Source organism: Lepus europaeus, chromosome 2, assembly GCF_033115175.1.
Source record: "Lepus europaeus isolate LE1 chromosome 2, mLepTim1.pri, whole genome shotgun sequence".
NCBI lineage: Eukaryota > Metazoa > Chordata > Mammalia > Lagomorpha > Leporidae > Lepus > Lepus europaeus.
In genome coordinates, this window is record NC_084828.1 from 159,872,313 (window position 1) to 159,892,537 (window position 20,225).

At 49.0% G+C, this 20,225-nt stretch overlaps 1 protein-coding gene across 1 annotated transcript in view; it reads left to right on the forward strand.

The window, feature by feature from the left end:
• The first annotated feature begins 3,593 nt into the window (after positions 1-3,593).
• Positions 3,594-20,225, forward strand: part of NR1D2 (nuclear receptor subfamily 1 group D member 2) — a 36,147-nt gene continuing 19,515 nt past the window's right edge. Inside the window, exons 1-4 of the mRNA XM_062215284.1 lie at positions 3,594-3,692; positions 16,115-16,378; positions 17,449-17,537; positions 19,708-19,852. Coding sequence (XP_062071268.1) covers positions 3,677-3,692; positions 16,115-16,378; positions 17,449-17,537; positions 19,708-19,852 — 514 coding nt within the window. The 5' untranslated portion in view covers positions 3,594-3,676. The remainder of the gene's footprint in view (positions 3,693-16,114; positions 16,379-17,448; positions 17,538-19,707; positions 19,853-20,225) is intronic.

A 20,225-nucleotide genomic window follows, 5' to 3' on the forward strand; every position in this document is an offset into this window, starting at 1 on the left:
GCAGAGAGAAAGAGAGAGTAGGGACCAGCTGCTGGAGCCATCACTTGCTGCCTCCCAGGACGCACATTAGCAGGAAGCTGATAAGGAGCAGCTGGGACTGGAATCAGGCACTCTGATATGGGATGCAGATGTCCCGAGGTGTCTTAGCCCACAGCCCACAACACTTGCCGTGGCTTGCCCCCTCTTTATCCGCATCTAAACTGGCCTGTACTGTTCTGCAGGATCCCTACTTGGATATGAGAGCTAATGAGGTAATCTTCCAACACAATTTTTTTTTTTATTCATTTGAAAGGCAGAGTTACAGAGAGGCAGAGACAGAGAGAGATCCTCCATCCACTGGTTCACTCCACAAATGGCCGCAACGGCAGGAGCTTGGCATATCCGAAGGCAGGAGCCAGGAGCTTTTTCTGGGTCTCCCACGTGGGTGCAGGGACCCAAGGGACTTGGGCCATCTTCCGCTGCTTTCCCAGGCCATAGTAAAGAGCTGGATTGGGAATGGAGCAGTTGAGACTTGAACTGGTGCCCAGATGGGATGCCAGCACTGAGGGTGGAGGCTTTATCGACTACGCCACAGCACCAGCCCCCCAGCATAACTTTTGAAGATACTGTCACTTTGCTCAACAGATTTATTTTGTTAAAGGGATGAGAGAGGTGGAGTAGGTAAGAATCCACTAGGAATAATCTGAGAATCCCAACTGCGTGAGCCGTACACACTGCAGGGTTAATAAACGAGGCTTCTTGGAATGACAGCGGCACAAGGCCGTCTCCACGCAGGACAGCAACATCTGGATGCTGCTCAGCAGCCTCCTTTGCGTGGAGGAGCCCCCACGCGCTCCCAGCGGCCAGCCACGTGACTGTTCACTGTGCTGGGTTTCGGCTCTGTAGCTGAGCCTCACTTGAAAATCCTCATTGGAAGGAGGCTGCCTTCAAAAGCCCAGAGGCTCATAGACACAGATTCTATTTTTCAGGCATTGCCATAGAAGCGAGGTCTTACCTGCTTTGCAATGCTCCCCTTTCACTTACATTCTTTTAGGATTTCAGTGGTGGTAACCTCATTTTTTTAATAGGCTTTATTTTTTAGAGCAGCTTTTAAAAAATATTTATTTGAAAAGTAGAGTTCAGAGAGAGACAAAGAGAGAGTGAGAGCGAGAATGAAAGAGAGAAAAAGAGAGAGAATCTTCTATCCACTGGTTCATTCTCCCAGATGGCTGTAAAAGCCAGGGCTGTGCCAGGCTAAAGCTAGAAGCCAGGAGCCTCTTTTGGGTCTCCAACATGGGTGCAGGGGCCTAAGGACTTGGGCCATCTTCCACTGCTTTCCCAGGCACATTAGTAGGGAGCAGGATTAGAAGGGGTGCAGCACAGCGCCCTGGCTTAACCTGCCTCACCACAGCATAGGCCCCCAGAGCAGGTTTAAGTTCACAGCAAAACTGGATGGTAAGTACAGAGTTCTGTAAGTCTCCTGCCCCCATACATCCACCTCCCCCATTATGAGCATCCTGCCATCCTGCACCAGAGTGGTCCTTTTTTTTTTTTTTTAAAGATTTATTTATTTATTTATTTATTTATTTATTTGAAAGAGTTACACAGAGAGGAGAGGCAGAGAAAGAGAGAGAGAGAGAGAGAGAGAGAGAGAGAGAGAGAGAGAGAGAGAGGTTTTCCATCCTCTGGTTCACTCCCCAGCTGGCCGCAACGGCCGGAGCTGCACCAATCTGAAGCCAGGAGCCACGAGCTTCTTCTGGGTCTCCCACGTGGGTGTAGGGTCCCAAGGACTTGGGCCATCTTCTATTGCTTTCCCAGGCCATAGCAGAAAGCTGGATCGGAAGCGAAGCAGCCGGGACTCAAACCAGCACCCATATGGAATGCCGGCACTGCAGGTGGCGGCTTTACCCACTACGCCACAGTGCTGGCCCCCAGAGTGGTACTTAATTATTGTTGGTGGGCCTACATTAGCACATCACTATCATCCCAAGTCCATAGTTTGTATTAGGGTTCATTCTTGGTGTTGTACCTTCTAGAGGTCTTGACCAATTTCACAGAATAGCTTCTCTGCCCTAAAAGTCCTTTGTGCAGTTACTCCTCCTCCCCCATCACCCTGGACAGGCACTGATCTCCTTGCTGCACCATGGTTTGCCTTTTGCACCACGCCATTTACTTGGAATCAGTATCCTCTCTTAGGATTCCTTTTTTGCCCTGTAGACTATCCCGATTAACCTCGGTTTACCTTGGAAAAAGAAGCGACTGATGAAATGAAAAAGCAAACTACAAAGAGTGGCCTGGGGAACTCTCGCATCAGCATCAGACAGCGGTGATAAAGCCCCGAGGCAGGGAAGAAAAGAGAGAGAGATCTACTGGGCTTAAGGAACTGGGCTTAGAGGGGTTTGGAAAGAGAGGCGGGGTCCATGGTCTCCGCACAGGGCTGTCTGGGCAGGTTAGCGCAAGGCGATGGATTTTTTTTCTCTCCAAAGTGTAACAGGAGGCCACCGAGGGGTCTGAGCAGAGTAATCAGAGCTCCTCTCCATTTAAAAAATAACACAGGGGCTCTAGGGAGAAGGGACGGTGGGTGGTCTTAAGGAGCCGTCCTGGTTAAGGAACTATGGCAGTAGCCCAGGCAGGAGATGGTGAATTGCTCTCGGGTAAGAGCAACGTGGGGGACGAGCGGCAAAGCCAAGGAGGTGAGGGAACTTGCGTGGGAGGATGGGGGTGTGGGCGTCCGTGTTGCACACGCAGCTGTATCTTTCATATACGTCCTCTAATATTCTATACCAGCGGTTTTCAGAGAGCAAACTGGAGAGAATTTTATCACAAATACCTACATACCCACCATCTAAATTGCACATCTTCCTGTAGCTGTGTTCATCTGTCCACGTCTCCTCCACCAGCCCATCTTACTTTTGTATTGCACATAAACTGCAGACATCAATACTCTTCCCTTTGAATTCTACCTCAGCACGAGACTATTTTGTTTCCTTTTTTAAAAAAAATTTCCCCTTTGGATTAAAATGTACATCCAAGGTGAGGTGCACACATTTTAAGTGCACGTTCGCTGCGTCCCCCAGGCACCTGCCACACCTTCAACTTGAGCTGCACGGGGTGCCATCAATCACCAAGCCGACCGCGGGCTGCGGGGGCTCAAGACAGAGGTTTCTGCGTGAAATGTCAATGCGGGACGCGCGAGAACGCGGGTCCATTTCGGCTGCGATTGGAGGAAGGGTCGGTGGAGGGACGCCGAGCGGGCCCAGGCGGCGGCGGCCAGCGGGCCGGGGGCTGCAGAGCTCTGCGCTCGGGGGCTGGGGGCGCGCGCGGTCACTCGGGGGCTGGGCGCGCGCCGCGGGCCCGGCCGGGAGGAAGGGGCGGCGCGCGGCGGGCGCGGGCGCGGGCGGGCGGGGCGGTGCGGCGGCCGGCCGGGGCGGGCCGAGGGAGGGGGTGTGTGCGCGGGTCACATGGTCGCGCTGCCCTCCCCGTCAGCGCCCTCGCCGCCGCGGTGCGCTGGCTGCAGGAAGCTGCCGCGCCGCCGCTTTTGTTGTCAGGGAGCCCGCGAGCAGCGCCGCTCGCCGCCCGCCCGCACTCCGGCTGCGGGGCCGGGCCCTGCCCATGAGGGGGCTCCGCGACCACCGCCGCCTCGGGCCCCGGGCGGCGCGGCGCTGAGGCGGCGGCGCGGCCCCTCCCGGAGGGCACCATGGAGGTGAATGCGGGTAAGACGCGGGCCGCGGCGGGGCGGGGGGCCGCGGCGGCGGGGCGCTCCGGGTCCTGGGGGGGCGCTGGCGGGGCTGCGCCCGGGGCCCGCGGGCTGCGGGGCTGCCGCGCGCCCGCCGGGGGCTCTGCTCGCGGCGCCCCGGGCCGCCCCCCGCCCGCCCCGCCGGCTCCCCGCATCGCCGCAGCGCAGCCCGGCGGCGCCCGGCCCGGCCCCCCCCTCACATGGCCCGGCCGCGCGAGCCACGTGCGCGCTGTGTTTACGTTCGGCGGCGCGCGGGCGCCGGTTGGCTGGGCGGGCGCGTGACGCGGCATTACATAATGGGTGCTGAGGCGGCGGCGGCGGGCGGGGACACGTGAGGCCGCTCGGCTTGGTGACCCACATTCCCCGGGGCCGCAGGAATACGTGGGGCGGGCGCGAGGACGCGCGTGCGCGTGCGCGTGCCGGCGGGGAGCGCCGCGGCCTCCCGGGAGGCCCCGCCCCCTTGGAACCCTCGGGCTGTGACGTGGCCGCGATCCCGCCCCCTCCCCCTCCCCCGCGGGGTTGCACACTGCGGAGGAGGCCGCGCGTGCGCGTGCGCGCCCGGTAGCCCGCGGAGCCCCGCGGCGGGGCGTCCCCGGGGCGCACCCGGACGCCGCAGTGCAGCGGCCGGCACCCGCACGGCCGCGAGGCGACCCCGGGCCCGCGCCTGGGGATGCCGGCGGCGACGGGCGGGCGGCGCTGGACGGTGGAGGAAGCCGCGCGCGGGGCTCCCCGGCCCGGAGACCCCCTCTGCCGCAAGGGCCGCTGTACAGCCGCCGTTTGCAAAAGAGCCCGGGGTCCCCTGCGCCTGGGGTGCAGTGTAGACGGTCTCCCCCGCCCCTCCCCGTAGCCGGGCCTTTAGCTCAAGGTAATTCTGGTGGCTAGAGGGGACTCCGAGACTCATTAACTTTTATTTATTTATTTTAAACCTATGGGTCGCTGACTTCCTGACCCTGAGAATTTTGACTTTGACCGAGAGTGAAAGTGGTTTTGCATTTTTCATTGCTTATGGGATGCCCACCTAGCCGTGAGTCAGCCACTGTGCTAGGGAATCAGGCTTTTAGAGAACAGAAATCTGGAGGTTATCGGGTCGCATCTCCTCTAACCCAGCGTGTGGCGTGAACTTTCCCACCTTTGCAGGCTGGGGAGTGGGCCCAGGTGGGCAGGCAGGTAGTGTCCGCTCTGAGCCTCTCTGGAGGTGAGCGCGCATGCTCGAGATGCCTCTGGATGACTGTTGACCCTTCAGGTCTTCCACTTGCGGGTCTCATCCCTTGGTCCTTGCCCAGTGGTTTCCTGGTCACTCAGCATCCCTGTAGCTCCGGAAGTGAACGGGCTCCTGTGGATGGCTTGGATGATTTCCAAGTTCCAGGTTGCCCTCTTTGTCTTGGACCCTGTTTCAAAAACAGTTCTTTGGCAGGGCTGGCTTTTTGGGCGTATTGCTTTGCTGACTCACAGTAACCTTGCCATCAGCTGGGGCCGAAATGTGAACTGTTTTGAAGCTGGATTTCATCCTTTTTGCCAATAATTCTTGAAGTGTAAGAACTTGCAGTTATTCTTAAATTTTCTCATTCATTTGTCCCAGGCTATTAACCTAGATGTTAGCAATTTCTGCCATCTATGAGTATCTTTTTTTTTTTTTTTGACAGGCAGAGTTAGTGAGAGAGACAGAGAGAAAGGTCTTCCTTTCGTTGGTTCACCCCCCAATGGCTGCTGTGGCTGGTGCACTGCGCTGATCCGAGCCAGGAGCCAGGTGCTTCCTCCTGGTCTCCCATGCAGGTGCAGGGCCCAAGCACTTGGGCCATCTTCCACTGCCTTCCTGGGCCACAGCAGAGAGCTGGACTGGAAGAGGAGCAACCGGGACAGAATCCGGCGCCCCAACTGGAACTAGAACCCGGGGTGCTGGCGCCGCAGAAGGAGAATTAGCCTAGTGAGCCGCGGCGCCGGCCCGTCTATGAGTATCTTGTCATTGGGAACTTTAATCAGAATTCCCTTTCACTTTCTTCAGATTGTTGTAAACGTTGACCCAGGGTGGGGCCGGGTTCAGTGCTGTGTGGCACACCCATGGCCCTTCCCTCTAGGCTGACTGTCAGTTATCAGTTGGTACACATCCAGCCAGTGATCATTTCCTCTTACTGTCATGTAGTTGGTGACACACTGTGTCTCCTCCCCATGACTAACACAGGTTAACTAGGTGGTAGGAGAACATGACTGCAGTTGTGCCAGGAACAATTTTGATTGATTGAGTATATCAACTTCTCTGTGGTAAAGGATAGCTTCGGGGCTGGCATTGTGGCAAAGTGATGCCGGCATCCCACCAGGGCACCAGTTCAAGTGCCAGTTGCTCCACTTCTGATCCAGCTCCCTGCTAATGTGCCTGGGAAAGCAGTCAAAGATGGCCCACATACCCAGACCCCTGCACCCATGTGGGAGACCTGGATGACGTTCCTAGCTCCTGACTCCAGTGTGGCCCAGCCCTGGCCATCGTGGCTGTTTGGGGAGTGAGCCAGTAGATGGAAGGCTCTCTTTCTCTCTTTCTCTCAGTTCTGAATTTCAAATAAATAAAATCTTAAAAATAACTCACACACTTCACAACTGTAGCTGTCTTTATATCTAAAAATTAGGAAAACATTCCACACAGTTTCATATCTTTACAAATTTGTATTCTGCATTTTTCCAAACTTGGAAAAGAAGTGTCAGAGGGATATAAGGGCAAAGAAATCTTGGAGAGAGAAATGGCAAGATAATGGGAAGAATGAGAAGTGGAGTCGGAAGTTGGGGTTAAGGAGCTCAGAAGGAAGTGTGGAAACAACTTACAAAGAGACCACCGGGTCCATAGGAAACCTAAAAAATGGAGAGAGTTGGTGTTTACTCTATTGGTTAAGATGCTCTGGTCTCTGTTAGAGTACTGTTTGATTGCTGGCTCCGTCTTCTGACTTCAGCTTCCTGCTAATACCCTGGGAGGCAGCCCTGAAGGCTCCAGGTGGGAAACCTGGATTGAGTTCCCAGCTCCTGATTTTGGCCCTCTGTAGGCATTTGGAGAGTGAACCAGCACATAGGATTGCTTGTGCACTCTTGCACACTCTCTCGCGCACGCTCTCTCTCTCTTCATCTCAACTTTTTTTTAATGAAGGAAGTAAAAGAGGAAAAGGGAGGGTTAGTTGGAATTATTTTGATTGAACACCTCCAGTATAATGATTGTGAAAAAATAATTGCCACTAACTGTTGGCTTGTTGTATGTGTTTCTTACCTGGATTCTGTGCAGGAAGGCACTCTTGCCCCCATCTTAAAGGTGAGGGACTGAATTGGGGGCGATTGTTTGGCACAGCTACAACCATCAGAATCCCAAGAAATTCCAAAGAGCCTTTGAAAATAGTCTTAAAGTAACTGTTTTAAAAAGTGGTGCAGGGACCATAGATGTTTGGCCTGCATCGCGTATCAGCATGCTTGGGTTTGAGTCCTGGCTCTGCCTCTGGTTCCAGCTTCCTGCTGATATGCACCAGGGAGGCAACAGTTGATGGCAGCCAGATTGACTTATTGCAGATATTTGGGATGTAAACCAGTGGATGGAAGATCTCTGTTTCTCAAATAAATAAATAAATACATGAATATGAGGGGCTGAGTGAATTGATATTAAGGAGGCATGTGGTAGAGCCGATATTTGAAACCATCAAGTCCACTTGGGAGCACAGGCTGTTACCTACTGAGCTGTAATGGACATTAACCTACATAACATTTGGAGGTCTATGGGCAACTTGGCGTTCCTGTTTTCTTAGGGTAAAGAAGACACTATGGATCCTCTTGGTTTGTGATGGTAATAGGGTCAGAGTGGGTGACAGGCATCTGCAGAGCCTCCCAGTTTCAGATTTCCTCTTTTTAAATCTTTTTTTTTTTTTTTAAGAATGTAATTGCAGGTTTTTTTTTTTTTTTTTTTAAGATTTATTTATTATTTGAAAAGCAGAGTTACAGAGAGATGCAGGCAGAGAGAGAGAGGTCTTCCATCCTCTGGTTCACTCCCCGAATGGCCACAACAGCTGGAGCTGTGCTAATCTGACGCCAGGAGTCAGGAACTTCATCCTGGTCTCCCACACAGGTGCAGGGGTCCAAGGACTTGGGCCATCTTCCACCGCTTTCCCAGGCCATAGCAGAGAGCTGGATCAGAGGTGGAGCAGCCAGGACTTGAACCGATGCCCATAGGGATGCCAGCACTGTAGGCAGTGGCTTTACCTGGCCCTTCCTTTTGAATCTTGTGGCTGGTTAAGCCAGCTTTTCCCCCTAAACTGTAGAGTGCATCTTGGCCTCTCTTTTCCAGTAATGTACTTGAAGACAAAGCTACTATCTTACAAAATAAAACCCATTTTTTGTCACCTCATTTAAAAAGTGTAGTCTCTTATGTGATGCATCTTTTAATAATTTACAGATTCTTTAAGACCCCGCTGTGTATTGTCTCCTTGACTGCATTTGCCCTTCTTGGTCTTTGCCCTTTTCAGTACTCTTACCCGATCCACAGCAGTTCAGTTTTTTGGATGAACTACACTAACAGGTGTTTCTCCAGTTGGCCTCTAAAACTTTGAGGGGAAGGGACCGTACTATTCTCTGAAGCCCTTACACCTAGGACACAATGGGAAGTTTAGTGAGTAGGAATTATTGATAACCCACTTTTAAGTGGAGAAAATGCAAGCTTGTTGGTGCTGAAATGTCTTTTTCTAAGTCATGAGGCAGAAAAATAGATTGTCAAGTAGATTTCCTAGGATGGTGACAAGGTTAGAAGAGGGGTAGGACAACCCCAGTACTTGCAGAAGCAGAAAGAGCTTCCCAGCAGTACAACAGTGGATATTGACTTTTTGCTCTTCTGAAGTTGACTACTGGGTAAGCCCTAGCCCGGGGACCTGGCCCTGGTCCAAGTCCCTTTCAGCTAAAAATAGATAAGACTCTGCCTTAGCTAATTTTAGCACACAGCATCTGGAAGTACCTTCAGCCTGGTTCTGGAGGCGCTGGGACTTGCCTGTTTGGGGCTTTTACATTTCTTGCTTTATCATCAAAAAGTGTGCTGAACGCACTTTCCTAATCCTTTTTGTGAGCACCATCTCATTGCACTCCTGCAGTGACTCTGGCAGTATTTCCTTTTGGTGGGAGGTGACTCAGATTTGCCAGGTCTTCTCAGTAAGAGGTCATAGTCTGGACTTGGATAGCCTTGACCTTCAGCTCTGGCCCTGCTCCTTAGCGACTGTGTTACTGACTCTCTCAGCTCTGAGTTCCTCCTCATCTGTAAAACTGGTTGATGGGAGTTAATTGATAGAGTTCTTATGAGGGTGAGCTGTGATGTGAAATTGCTAGCATTTTATGCTTGGAGTTCATTGGGTACTTGGTAACTTCCAGTTTCACTTCTCTCTCTTCTTGCGTTGAAGAACTGCTAGACGTACTAGATGTACCTTCTAGGAAATTAAAACATGGCCTGTTTGGATTGCTGCCCCTCAGGTTGATGGATTGGTGTTTAGTAGTAAGAGTAGATGCTAAGACAACACAGTGTTGAAAACCTTGCTGGGAGAATGCAGCTGCTTCTAGATTCTGGATGGGTCCTTTTTGATTCTGTGGTGCCTGGAGCAAATGCTTGGCCCCTAGAAGATAGGAATTGGATCTTAACTGAATTTATAATAGCCCAGTGATTTTTTCTTAGGTTTGCTTTTGGGGATTTTGCCAAGGAAGCTGTGTGTTTTTTTTTTTTTTTTTTGGGGGGGGGGGTGGTGGCAATGACAGCACCTTTTTTGCCCAGTCAGAGCTCCTCATCAGTTCCCTTTTTTTAGAGATTAAAAAAATATTTGAAAGGCAGAGTTATAGAGAGACAGACATCTTCATCTGCTGGTTCACTCCCCAAATGCCTGCATCAGCCAAGGCTGGGTCAGGCCTGGCTCAGGCCGACGTCAGGGGTCCCCAAGTCCATCTGGGTTTGGGTCGTCCTCCGCTATTTTCCCAGGCACATTAGCAGGGAGCTGGATCAGAAGTGAAGCAGCCAAGACCTGAACCAGCACTCTGGTATGGAATACCAGCGCCATAATGCCAATCCCTCTTCTCAGTTCTTGAGCTAGCTGGACAGCTTAGATTTCTACAAGTTTATATCTAAGCTAAGATAGTCAGCCCTTGCGGGAAAAAAATGACTGACTCAAAATGCTTATCTTAGAAAGTCTTACTTCCAAGGAAAAAACATGACTTTCTCATCTCCTATCCCCCTGAGATGTCAGGCGTGGATTTAGGGCCTAGGTGCTGCTTTAGAGAAGTCAGATAGCTGTGAGACTTTCCTTGGGGAGTTCGTTGAGGACTAAGGATATTATTGTCTTTGTTTCCTATTTGGAGTGGAGATACATGTGGAAGAAGTGGCAGTTTGCTAACACCTGTGATTTCTGATGTAAAATTCAGATTTCCAGAGTTTTGTGAAGACAGATGCACAGTGTTCTTTTATTCAGTAGCATGATAATAACTAGGCTTCAGGTTAAAATGCTTCCATTTTGGATTCACAAGGGATGAACGAGATTCAGGCAGTCATGTCAGTGAGAATACCAGACTTTAAAACTTTGCACTAATTTGTGTTTCAGTTCACTCCTTGTAGCCATTTTTCAAAAAGGATTTATTTATTTAGTTTGAAAGGCAGAATTAGAGGGAGAAACACACACACACACACACATACGGGGAGGGGAGGGAGGAAGAGAGAGAGCTTCCATCCACTGGTTCACTCTCCAAATGGCTGCAACAGCCAGGACTGGGCCAGGCCAAAGCCAGGTCTCTCACATTGGTGGCAGGGGCTCCAGTACTTGGGGCATCTTCCGCTGCTTTCTCAGGCACACTAGCAGGGAGCTGGATAGGAAGTGGAGCAGCTGGCACTTGAACTGGGATGCTGAAGGTATGCTGGCATTGCAGGTGGCAGCTTAACCTCTGTGCCACAACACTGGCCCCCTTGTAGCCATTTTTATGCTTCAGCCTGCAAAGAATTGGCTGGGTAACTTGTTAAAAATGCACATTCCTAGGGCAGGCATTTGAGGCAGGGTAAAGTCCCTGCTTAGACTCTTGCATCCCATATTGTAGTGCCTGGTTCAAGTCCTGGCTACTCCACTCCTGATTCATCTTCCTGCTAATGCACACCCTGGGAGGCAATAGATGATAGTGAAGTAATTGAGTCTTTACCATTTACATAGGAGAGCCAGATGGAATTCTTGGCTTCTGGCTTCAGCCTGGCCCAGCCTGGCCCAGCCTGGCTCTTGTAGGCATTTGGGGAGTGAACCAGTAGTTGGAAGATCTCACTATCTGTCTCTCTGCCCTTCAAATAAAAATAAATAAGTAAATACAACCTCCTTCCTGAGGGTGCCTTCTTCTGTCTGGGTGGGTCTTGGAAATAGGTATTTTGAAAGAACACCAAGTAGTTTTGATGATAGACATTTTACATGATTTCTCTTTGTGATGAAAATAAACTCAAAGTTTATTATTTATTGTGAGTTTTAGAAGCTTTTAAACTTTAAAATCAATGGTAGGTGAAAATTGCCTTTGGTCGCCTTGTCTTTGAGCACAGATGAAGTAGTTGGTTTTAGCATGCATCAGAATTACCAACAGGGCTTAATAGAGTTTCTGATGAAATAGACCTCAGGTGGGCCTGGGGATGTTCATTTCTAACAGATTACCAGTGATGCTGAGGATCACAGCTGGTGAGTGGTTGGTTTGTAGTTAGGAGCCACAGTGCAAGAAAAATGCTAATTGTAGAGCTCAGACTTCACTCTGGGCAGGTGAGATGAACGTCAGAAGGCCATGGGGAAGGTGAGACGCACTTTGGGAAGAGCAGTCACACCTTCATGCTTAAGAGTAGTACCAGACATAGCTTGGTGAGTGGAATAATGGGCAGGATTGTCTACATTACTTATATTTCTGGTCTTTAGAAATCAAGTGCCTGTAGTTGAATTTATGCATATTAGATCTGTATGTGATGGCAGTGTTGTGTGTTTTTTGGCATGGTAGGCACCTGTTTAATCTTTTCTGGATCCTACTCAAGCCCTTCGGAGTTGTGATTGTGCCTTGATCTTCAAAGGTTTCCCAGGCTGGATGTATACCAGGGATGTTCAGAATGCTCATGGAAAATAGATATTATGAAAAACTGTGGAGCCGGCAAAGGGGCGTAGCAGGTAAAGCTGCTGCCTGCAGTCCCGGCATCCCATATGGGCGCTGGTTTGAGTCCCGGCAGCTCCACTTTGGATCCATCTCTGTGCTATGGCCTGGGAAAGCCATGGAGGATGGCCCAAGTCCTTGGGCCCCTGCACCCACATGGGAAGACGCAGAGGAAGCTTCTGGCTCCTGGCTTCGGGATCGGCATAGCTCTGGCTGTTGCAGCCATCTGGGGAGTGAACCAGCGGATGGAGGACCTCTCTCTTTCTGCCTCTCCTCTCTCTGTGTAACTCTGACTTTCAGATAAATAAATCTTTACCAAAAAACAAACAAACAAACAAACAAAAAAAACTGTGCCTGCATTTCAACATTTTTTTTTTAATAAAATAAACTTCTAATTCCATTTTCCTCAAACTTTTTGAACTATCTTTATACATATCTGGGTACCAGTTTAAACATAACAAGCTAAACATGATTTAAAATTCTTTATTTTTTTGAAGACTTCCTTATTTGAAAGGCAGAGTTACAGAGAGGGAGAGGGAGAGAGACCTCCTATCTGCTGCAGGTTCAGGCCAAAACCAGGAGCCAGGAGTTTTACCCAGGTCTCCCACATGGGCTGCAGGGGCCCAAGCACGTGGACCAGCTTCTGCTGCTTTCCTAGTCAGGTGCGTTAGCAGGGAGCTGGGTTGGAGGTTGAGTAGCGGGATAGGAGTCAGTGCCCATATGGGATGCTGGCATTGTAGGTGGTGGCTCAACCTGCTGTGCCTCAACGCTAGCCTCCTTCACCTGTTGTTTTGTTTTGTGGGTTTTTCTTTTTTGTATGTTAGTGGGAATGTCTTTCTCTTCTTTGCAGTTGTTTGGGCCTGAGCATTTTGTTGTATGTGTGTTTTTTTAACTGATAAACTATGATTTTTATCTAAAAAGGGAAGATGGGTGGAATCATTTCCCTTTAGCAGAGGGAATTTTTATTTCAGAGTGAGGACTGAAACTGTGCTTGAGAAAGGTGCTAAAGCCTCCAGATTTTGCTCCATATAACCGTCTAGATTGTTGTCAGAAATGTGGTGCATTGTTTTCCTGTGGCTTCCTAGTAATGTTTTACACTGCTTGTGACCTGTCCATTTTATTAGATGTGGGTTCACAAAGGCAGAGAGGTAGATCCTAAAAAATATTTATGGCAGCTTGTTACCTACAAAATATGTGCAGAGTTGAGAGACACTGCTGTGCACCTAGGTCCAGCTAAGAAATAGATGCAACCAGGCAGACAGTTTAAATAAGAGGTCAGAGTAGTGATGGAAGACCTACAATTAACCTTTATATAGATGCACACTGAGAAAATCAGTAAATGCTTCTTGATGGTGTAGGGGAGAGTAGAAACCACAGAACTTGTTTGGGCTGGGATTTGTAAAAATAATACATTTGGCCATGAGGTTATTCTTGAAACATTTTATCTCTTTGAGGGAAAAAGTTTAGAATTGTGCCCTGAGAGTGATTTCAAATGCTACTTAGTAACTTAGGAGGTTTACAGTCTTTACAAGGTCAAGGCCAGTTTTCAGAGGGGATGTGACAGTTGTGTTTATGAAATTGTGAGGGGCTGGCACTGTGGTGTAGCAGGTAAGGCTGCCACCTGCAGCACCAGCATCCCAAATGGGGACTGGTTTGAGTCCCGGCTGCTCCACTTCCGATCCAGCTCTCTGCTATGGCCTAGAAAAGCAGTAGAAGATGGCCGAAGTCTCTGGGTTCCTGCACCCGTGTGGGAGATCTGGAAGAAGCTCCTGGCTCCTGGCTTCAGATCAGCTCAGCTCTGGTCATTGCAGCCATCTGGGGAGTGAACCAGCGGATGGAAGACCTCTGTCTGTCTCTCTCTCTCTGCCTCTCTTTAACTCTGCCTTTCAAATAAATAAATGAACTATTAAAAAAAAAAAAGAAATTACGAATTGTGTTTTGCAAGTAGCTCCATAAATAGTGAGCTAGCTGTAGTCTTCTGTTAACTCTCTTGTAGCCTGAGTTCTTTGACATTGAGTATTTGTGAGTCAGAATCAGTAGTGAGTCTCTATTCTTTTTAGGAGTTGCTTTGAGATGAGTGTGTCTGCAAGCCCAGAACGGGGTGGAACATGGGGAATGTGGAACTGGGATTTAGTAGTCGTAGATATCTTTTTTTTTTTTTAATTTTTTTTATTTGACAGATAGAGTTAGAGTTAGAGTTAGAGTTAGAGAGAGAGAGAGAGAGAGAGAGAGAGAGAGAGAGAAAGGTCTTCCTTCCATTGGTTCACTCCCCAAATGGCTGCCACGGACGGCACGCTGCGCACATCCGAAGTCAGGAGCCAGGTGCTTCTTCCTGGTCTCCCTTGCGGGTGCGTGGGCCCAAGCACCTGGACCATCCTCCACTGCCCTCCTGGGCCACAGCAGAGAGCTGGACTGGAAGAGGAGCAACTGGGACTAGAACCAGGTGCCCATATGGGATGCTGGTACCGCAGGCGGAGGATTAACCAAGTGAGCCACGGTGCCAGCCCCAGTCATAGATATCTTAAGGGAGATTAGAACTGGGAGGTTTTGGGAGCAGCAGCATGAAAGGGTCCTCCTTGTGAGATAAATGGCTATTGGGCATTGCATGTTACGTGTGTTCTCGATTAACCTGTGTTGCAGCCAAGTGCTGGGGGAGGCAAGCGATGAACTCACTGCTTCTATGACCGTGTCAGATAAAGGTATAATGGAGGAGGCACAGAGAGGACCAGAACCGGATTTCTCCTCAGAACAGTTTCTTTAAGCTGTGAAGTCTCTAAAGGACATTTCTTGGTCCTTTTAAGAAAATTTTAGAAAATGAAAGGCTTCAGGTTTGGGTCTGCATATGGTGAGAGCCTCACTTTAAATTAAAAAAAATTAATTCTTTGTTATTTAAAGGCTTATGTACTTATTTGAAAGGCAGAGTGAAGAGAGAGAGGGAGGAAGGGAGAGACAGATCTGTCTCTGGTTCCATCTGCTGGTTCACTCCACAAATGGCTGCAGCAGCCAGGGCTGGGCCAGGCTGAAGCCAGGGGCCAGGAACTCCATCTGCGTCTCCAGTGTGGGTGGCAGGAGCTCAAGGGCTTGGATTATTATCTTGTGCTACCTTCCAGGAGCATTAGTAGGGAGCTGGATTGCATACAGAACATCTGGGACTGGAACGCATCCCAAGTAGTGGCCTGGCTTCTGTGCCACAATACCTGCCCCATTATTTATAAGAGGCAGAGAGAAACGTAGGCAGAATTAGGTCTCCTGTCTGCTGGTTCACTCCCCAGATGGACCAGCTGGGATGGGTGCTAAGCTGGGATATGGAAACTCAATCGGTGTCTCCCACATGGGTGGCAGGATCCCGAGTGTTTGACCATCACTGCTGCTGCGCGCAGTACACATTAGCAGGAAGCTGGAGTCAGGAGTCGGAGCCAGGAATGGAGCCCAGGTAGTCTTTTTTTTTTTTTTTTTTAAAAAGATTGATTTGTTTATTCTAAAGTCAGAGTTAACCGGAGCTGGGCTGATCAGAAGCCAGGAGCCAGAGCTTCTGGATCTCCCACGTGGGTTCAGGGACCCAAGGACTTGGGCCATCTTCCACTGCTTTCCCAGGCACATTAACAGGGAGCTAGGTTGGAAGTGGAGCAGCTGGGACTCGCACGGCACCTATGGGGTGGTGGCTTTACTAGGTACGCCGCAGCTCCGGCCATGAACCCAGGTATTGCAATATGGGATGCAGGTATCTGAACCTGTTTTTTTTTTTTTTTTTTTAATATTTTATTTAAGGATAGAGTTACAGACAGAGATAGGGAAAAAGAGAGAGAAAAGTCTTCCATCCTTTTGTTTACTCCCCAGATGGCCATGTTTGGGGTTAGGCCAATTGAAGCCAGAACCCAGGAACCAGGAGATTCTTCTGGGTCTCCCACGTGGGTGCAGGAGCCCAAGCAGTTGGGCCATCCTCTACTGCTGTCCCAGGCCATAGCAGAGAGCTGGATCGGAAGAGGAGCAACCAGAACTGGAACTGGCGCCCGTATGGGATGCCGGCACTGCAGGTGTAGGTTTAGCCCACTGTGCCACAGCACCAGCCCCTGAACCTGTGTTTTAATGTCTAGGCCAAACACCTGTGCCCCTCATCACTTTTTAATTCAGGGAGTTGTATGTAGCTTGAACTTTGTGGAACAGAAAGAAAAATAGGAAATGAATTTTTTTTCTATAAACAAGCATTTAATGCCAATAGCCGATTTCTAAAGCTATATCTGATTTCTGCTTGTTTTCTAGGAGGTGTGATTGCCTATATCAGTTCTTCCAGCTCAGCCTCTAGCCCTGCCTCCTGCCACAGTGAGGGCTCTGAGAACAGTTTCCAGTCCTCCTCTTCTGTTCCGTCATCTCCAAACAGCTCCAACTCGGATACGAATGGTAATCCCAAGCACGGAGAGCTCCCCAATATTGAAGGCATCCTGAAGAATGATCGGGTAGATTGCTCCATGAAAGCAAGCAAGTCGAGTGCACCAGGGATAACAAAGAGTCACAGTGGCGTGACAAGTAAGGCATTTTGCTGTTGGGGGGTATTTTCTCAGCTTTTTGGGGACCAGTATGTTTCTGGGTTTAATTTTCATGCCCTTAGTGAAGGAAGCAGTGATGTAGAGTACAGCTTAAGGCTGTCATGTGTGGTTACGTACTCTGCCTGGCCACGTTTCCTTTGGGGGGGCCCTGTGTACCCCATTTTCACAGTTACCTTTCTTCTAGAACAGAGTCCTTGATTGTTGGGGGAAGGGGTTTACTTTCATGATTCTGGCTGGGTACATTTGGGATTAGGGAATGAAGCAGGGTTAGGAAAACGAAAGGAGTAGGGAGTGGTATTTGGGTTCCTGAGTGAGTGTAGAAATAACGAGGTGGGTGCAGGACTTGGTCCAGAAGGAGCGGGGCCTCCCTGCTCTGTCGGTGAGTTGAGCTGGCACAACTGTCTGCAGAGACATCCCCATTTGCTTTCACTGATGGCCATCTGGGGATGGAAGATCTCTCTCTGTCTCTTCCTCTCTCTGTGTAACTGCCTTTCAAATCAATGGAATAAATCTTTTTTTTTTTTAATTTAATTTAATTTTTTTAAGAAATTTTTTGACAGGCAGAGTGGATAGTGAGAGAGAGAGAGACAGAGAGAAAGGTCTTCCTTTGCCGTTGGTTCACCCTCCAATGGCCGCCGCAGCTGGCGCACTGTGGCTGGCGCATCGCGCTGATCCGAAGGCAGGAACCAGGTGCTTCTCCTGGTCTCCCATGGAGTGCAGGGCCCAAGCACTTGGGCCATCCTCCACTGCCTTCCCGGGCCATAGCAGAGAGCTGGCCTGGAAGAGGGGCAACTGGGACAGAATCCGGTGCCCCGACCGGGACTAGAACCTGGTGTGCCGGTGCTGCAAGGTGGAGGATTAGCCCAGTGAGCCACGGCGCTGGCCCAATGGAATAAATCTTAAATTTTTTTTTTTTGTATTTTATAAAGTAGATATGTATCCTGTTAAATCTCTTGTAAGTTGAATGAAATAAAATAATTCTGTTTGGAAAGCAAATGAGCAGCTGACGTGTTTCTTTGAGCTTTTCACTGAAGTCTGTTTGTGCCCTAGAGTTCAGTGGCATGGTTCTGCTGTGTAAAGTCTGTGGGGATGTGGCGTCAGGATTCCACTATGGAGTTCATGCCTGTGAGGGATGTAAGGTAAGGCGCACGTTTGTCTCTCTAATCTGCTGGTTCTGGGACGAAAGAAAGTGAGGCGAGCTTTGCCGGCGTCCACAGCTGTTGAGCAGGAGTAGCGAAGCTGGCTGCTGCTGCCAGGCTTGGAGCATTTTCAGTGGTGTGTGAACATAACTCGACTTGAAAAATAGTCTCAGTTCTTTATGATTTTGAGCAAAGCAAATTTGCTATCTCAATTGAACAGACTCAGTGTGCAGCACCAAGTATACCAAATGCTCAGGCATAGTTCTAGGTGGAGGGAAATGGCAAGGAAATGACCTATGGGAACTTAGAGTAAACCTGCCTTTGAGTAGGTCCTAGTCCATTTGTGCTGCTATAACAGTACCACAGCCTGGGTGATTTATAAACAATATAGATGCTGGGAAGTCCTAAGATCAAGGGCTGCAGCAGGTTAGATGTGTCCTACAGGTCATGCATGTATGACGTGTCATACATATCACCGTGTCATACATGTCACCGAGTTGTACATGGTAGACGGCATTACATGGTCAGAAGGAGGGGGGCACGCATATACAGGCACACACGAGCAGGGGCTCGCTCACTTTAAAGACGTGGCCTTATCACCTCTTGAAGTTTTCCCCCCTCTCAGTGCTGGTGCACTGGGATTAAGGTTCCAACACATGGACTTTGGGAGACCCATTTCAGCTGCAGCAGGTCTCTCCAGTATGGTGACAGTCTGATGTGTCTAGTACTGGGAGCTGGGAATAATTCCCAGATACTTGTAAAAATGTGATGTCTGAAGAAATAAAGCCAAGTAAGTAAACTAATATTGGTTATCAGTTTAGCACTTGGGAAGGCTACCTTCAGTTTGTAAGTTTAGCTGAATATTTCCTAGTTAGTGCTAACAGTGTTGGTCAGGTAGTGAAATGGTCTCTACCTTTTGATTTGTTTCCAGATAATCAGTTAATATTTCTCTTTCCCTCTCTCTCTCTCTCATAATTCTTTCTCCTGAATATCAAACATTGACATGACAAAGACACATGTTCTTGCTGTTTTCTTAGTGGGCAAAAACAGGCATCCAATTTAGCAGGGTAAGGTGGGAGAACAAGATAATGACTATCTATACATGATGAAAGAGGAAGTATTTTCTAGGGTGGCTCCAAATGAACTGTGAGTTCAGTAGCTTTTAATGACAGGGTCACTTCACAAAGACCAGTCAATATTTTTAAATAGATATACTTTCCTACTGTTTTTAATTGATAAATAGTGGGTATTTTTTCTTTACAAAAACATGAAGTAATTTTTTATAGCTAGAATTCTTTATAGCTAGAAAATGAAAACACTGAATGAGTTAAATTGTGTATCATTTACAAATACACTTATCTATTAAGTGCCTCTTAACATTGTGCCTAGCTCAGCTCTTGTAATGTCCAAGTCAAGTATATATGAAATCTCAAAGTGTCGTATCGTATAGCTACTTAATATAGATTCATGACAAAAGTGGTTAGTTATGAAATATAAGGAAAATGAAATTTAAAATAATTTTGGCGATTATGTTATTGAGTTTTCTGTTCTCCCTGGAACCGGTAAGCTGGAGATCTTTGAAGACCTGTCAGAACATACGCTTCCGTTGTTTGTGGCCGGCTGTCTGGCAGCTGTCTTTCCTTGGGTCCTAGCTGGTCTGTGGGTGTGTGCTGGGGTGCTTAGCCTGCTGCTGACACGGGCCAGCAGCCTCTGCCCGTGTAAGCAGGCCTTGTCGGCGTCAGCAGCGAAGACCAAGGCTCCTCATGCAGGTCACTTGTAGTGAGGAGTTAGAGGTGTTGGACGCACTCCTCGGTCAGTATCTTCAGAACCAGGCCTTCGTGTTCCTGGAGTTCTACAGTTTAAATATGAGAACCGTGAGGTGTGAAATGTGGCTGCAAGACACTGTTAATAGGGCTCAGAATGGTTCCAGGGGTGTTCCCGTCAAGCACAGAACGTCTCCAAACAAGAGATGCTTTTCTTGTACAGCTAGCAGATACAAGAATCCGGTTAAATTCTGGTTAAATCTGGTTAACTGTAAGAATCTGGTTAAATTCTGCATGCCAGTGTTACATTTCACTCTGTTTTAAGCCTACATTATTTCTCAGGTGGTTATATACTAGATAGCTGTGGATCTCTTTAAATGGACGCGTAAATATCCCTCTGTCCTTAGGGCTTCTTCCGGAGAAGTATTCAGCAAAACATCCAGTACAAGAAGTGCCTGAAGAATGAAAACTGCTCTATAATGAGAATGAACAGGAACAGGTGTCAGCAGTGTCGCTTCAAGAAGTGCCTGTCTGTGGGCATGTCGAGAGATGGTAGGTTCCCGGCTTGGTGTCGTGGCGCCTGGCCCCTGTTGCTAGGTGTGGACCCGCGCTGAGCCTGCTGGAGCCTGGGATGACGCTCGTTCCAGGGAACACGTTTTGCTGCCTTGGGGACATCAGATTCCTTAAAGTCAGATTTTAGCAACTTCCCAGAAATGGTGTTTGACTCTTTTTTATTGCTGTTGCTTCTTGTAAAAAGACCTATTTTTTTATTTTAAAGATTTGTTTGTTTGAAAGGCAGAGTGACAGAGAGAGAGGGAAAGACAGAGAGGTCTTCTATCTGCCGGTTCACTGCCCAGATGGCAACAACGGCTGGGGCTGAGCCAGGCTGAGCCAGGGGCTTCCTCCAGGTCTCCCCAATGGGTGG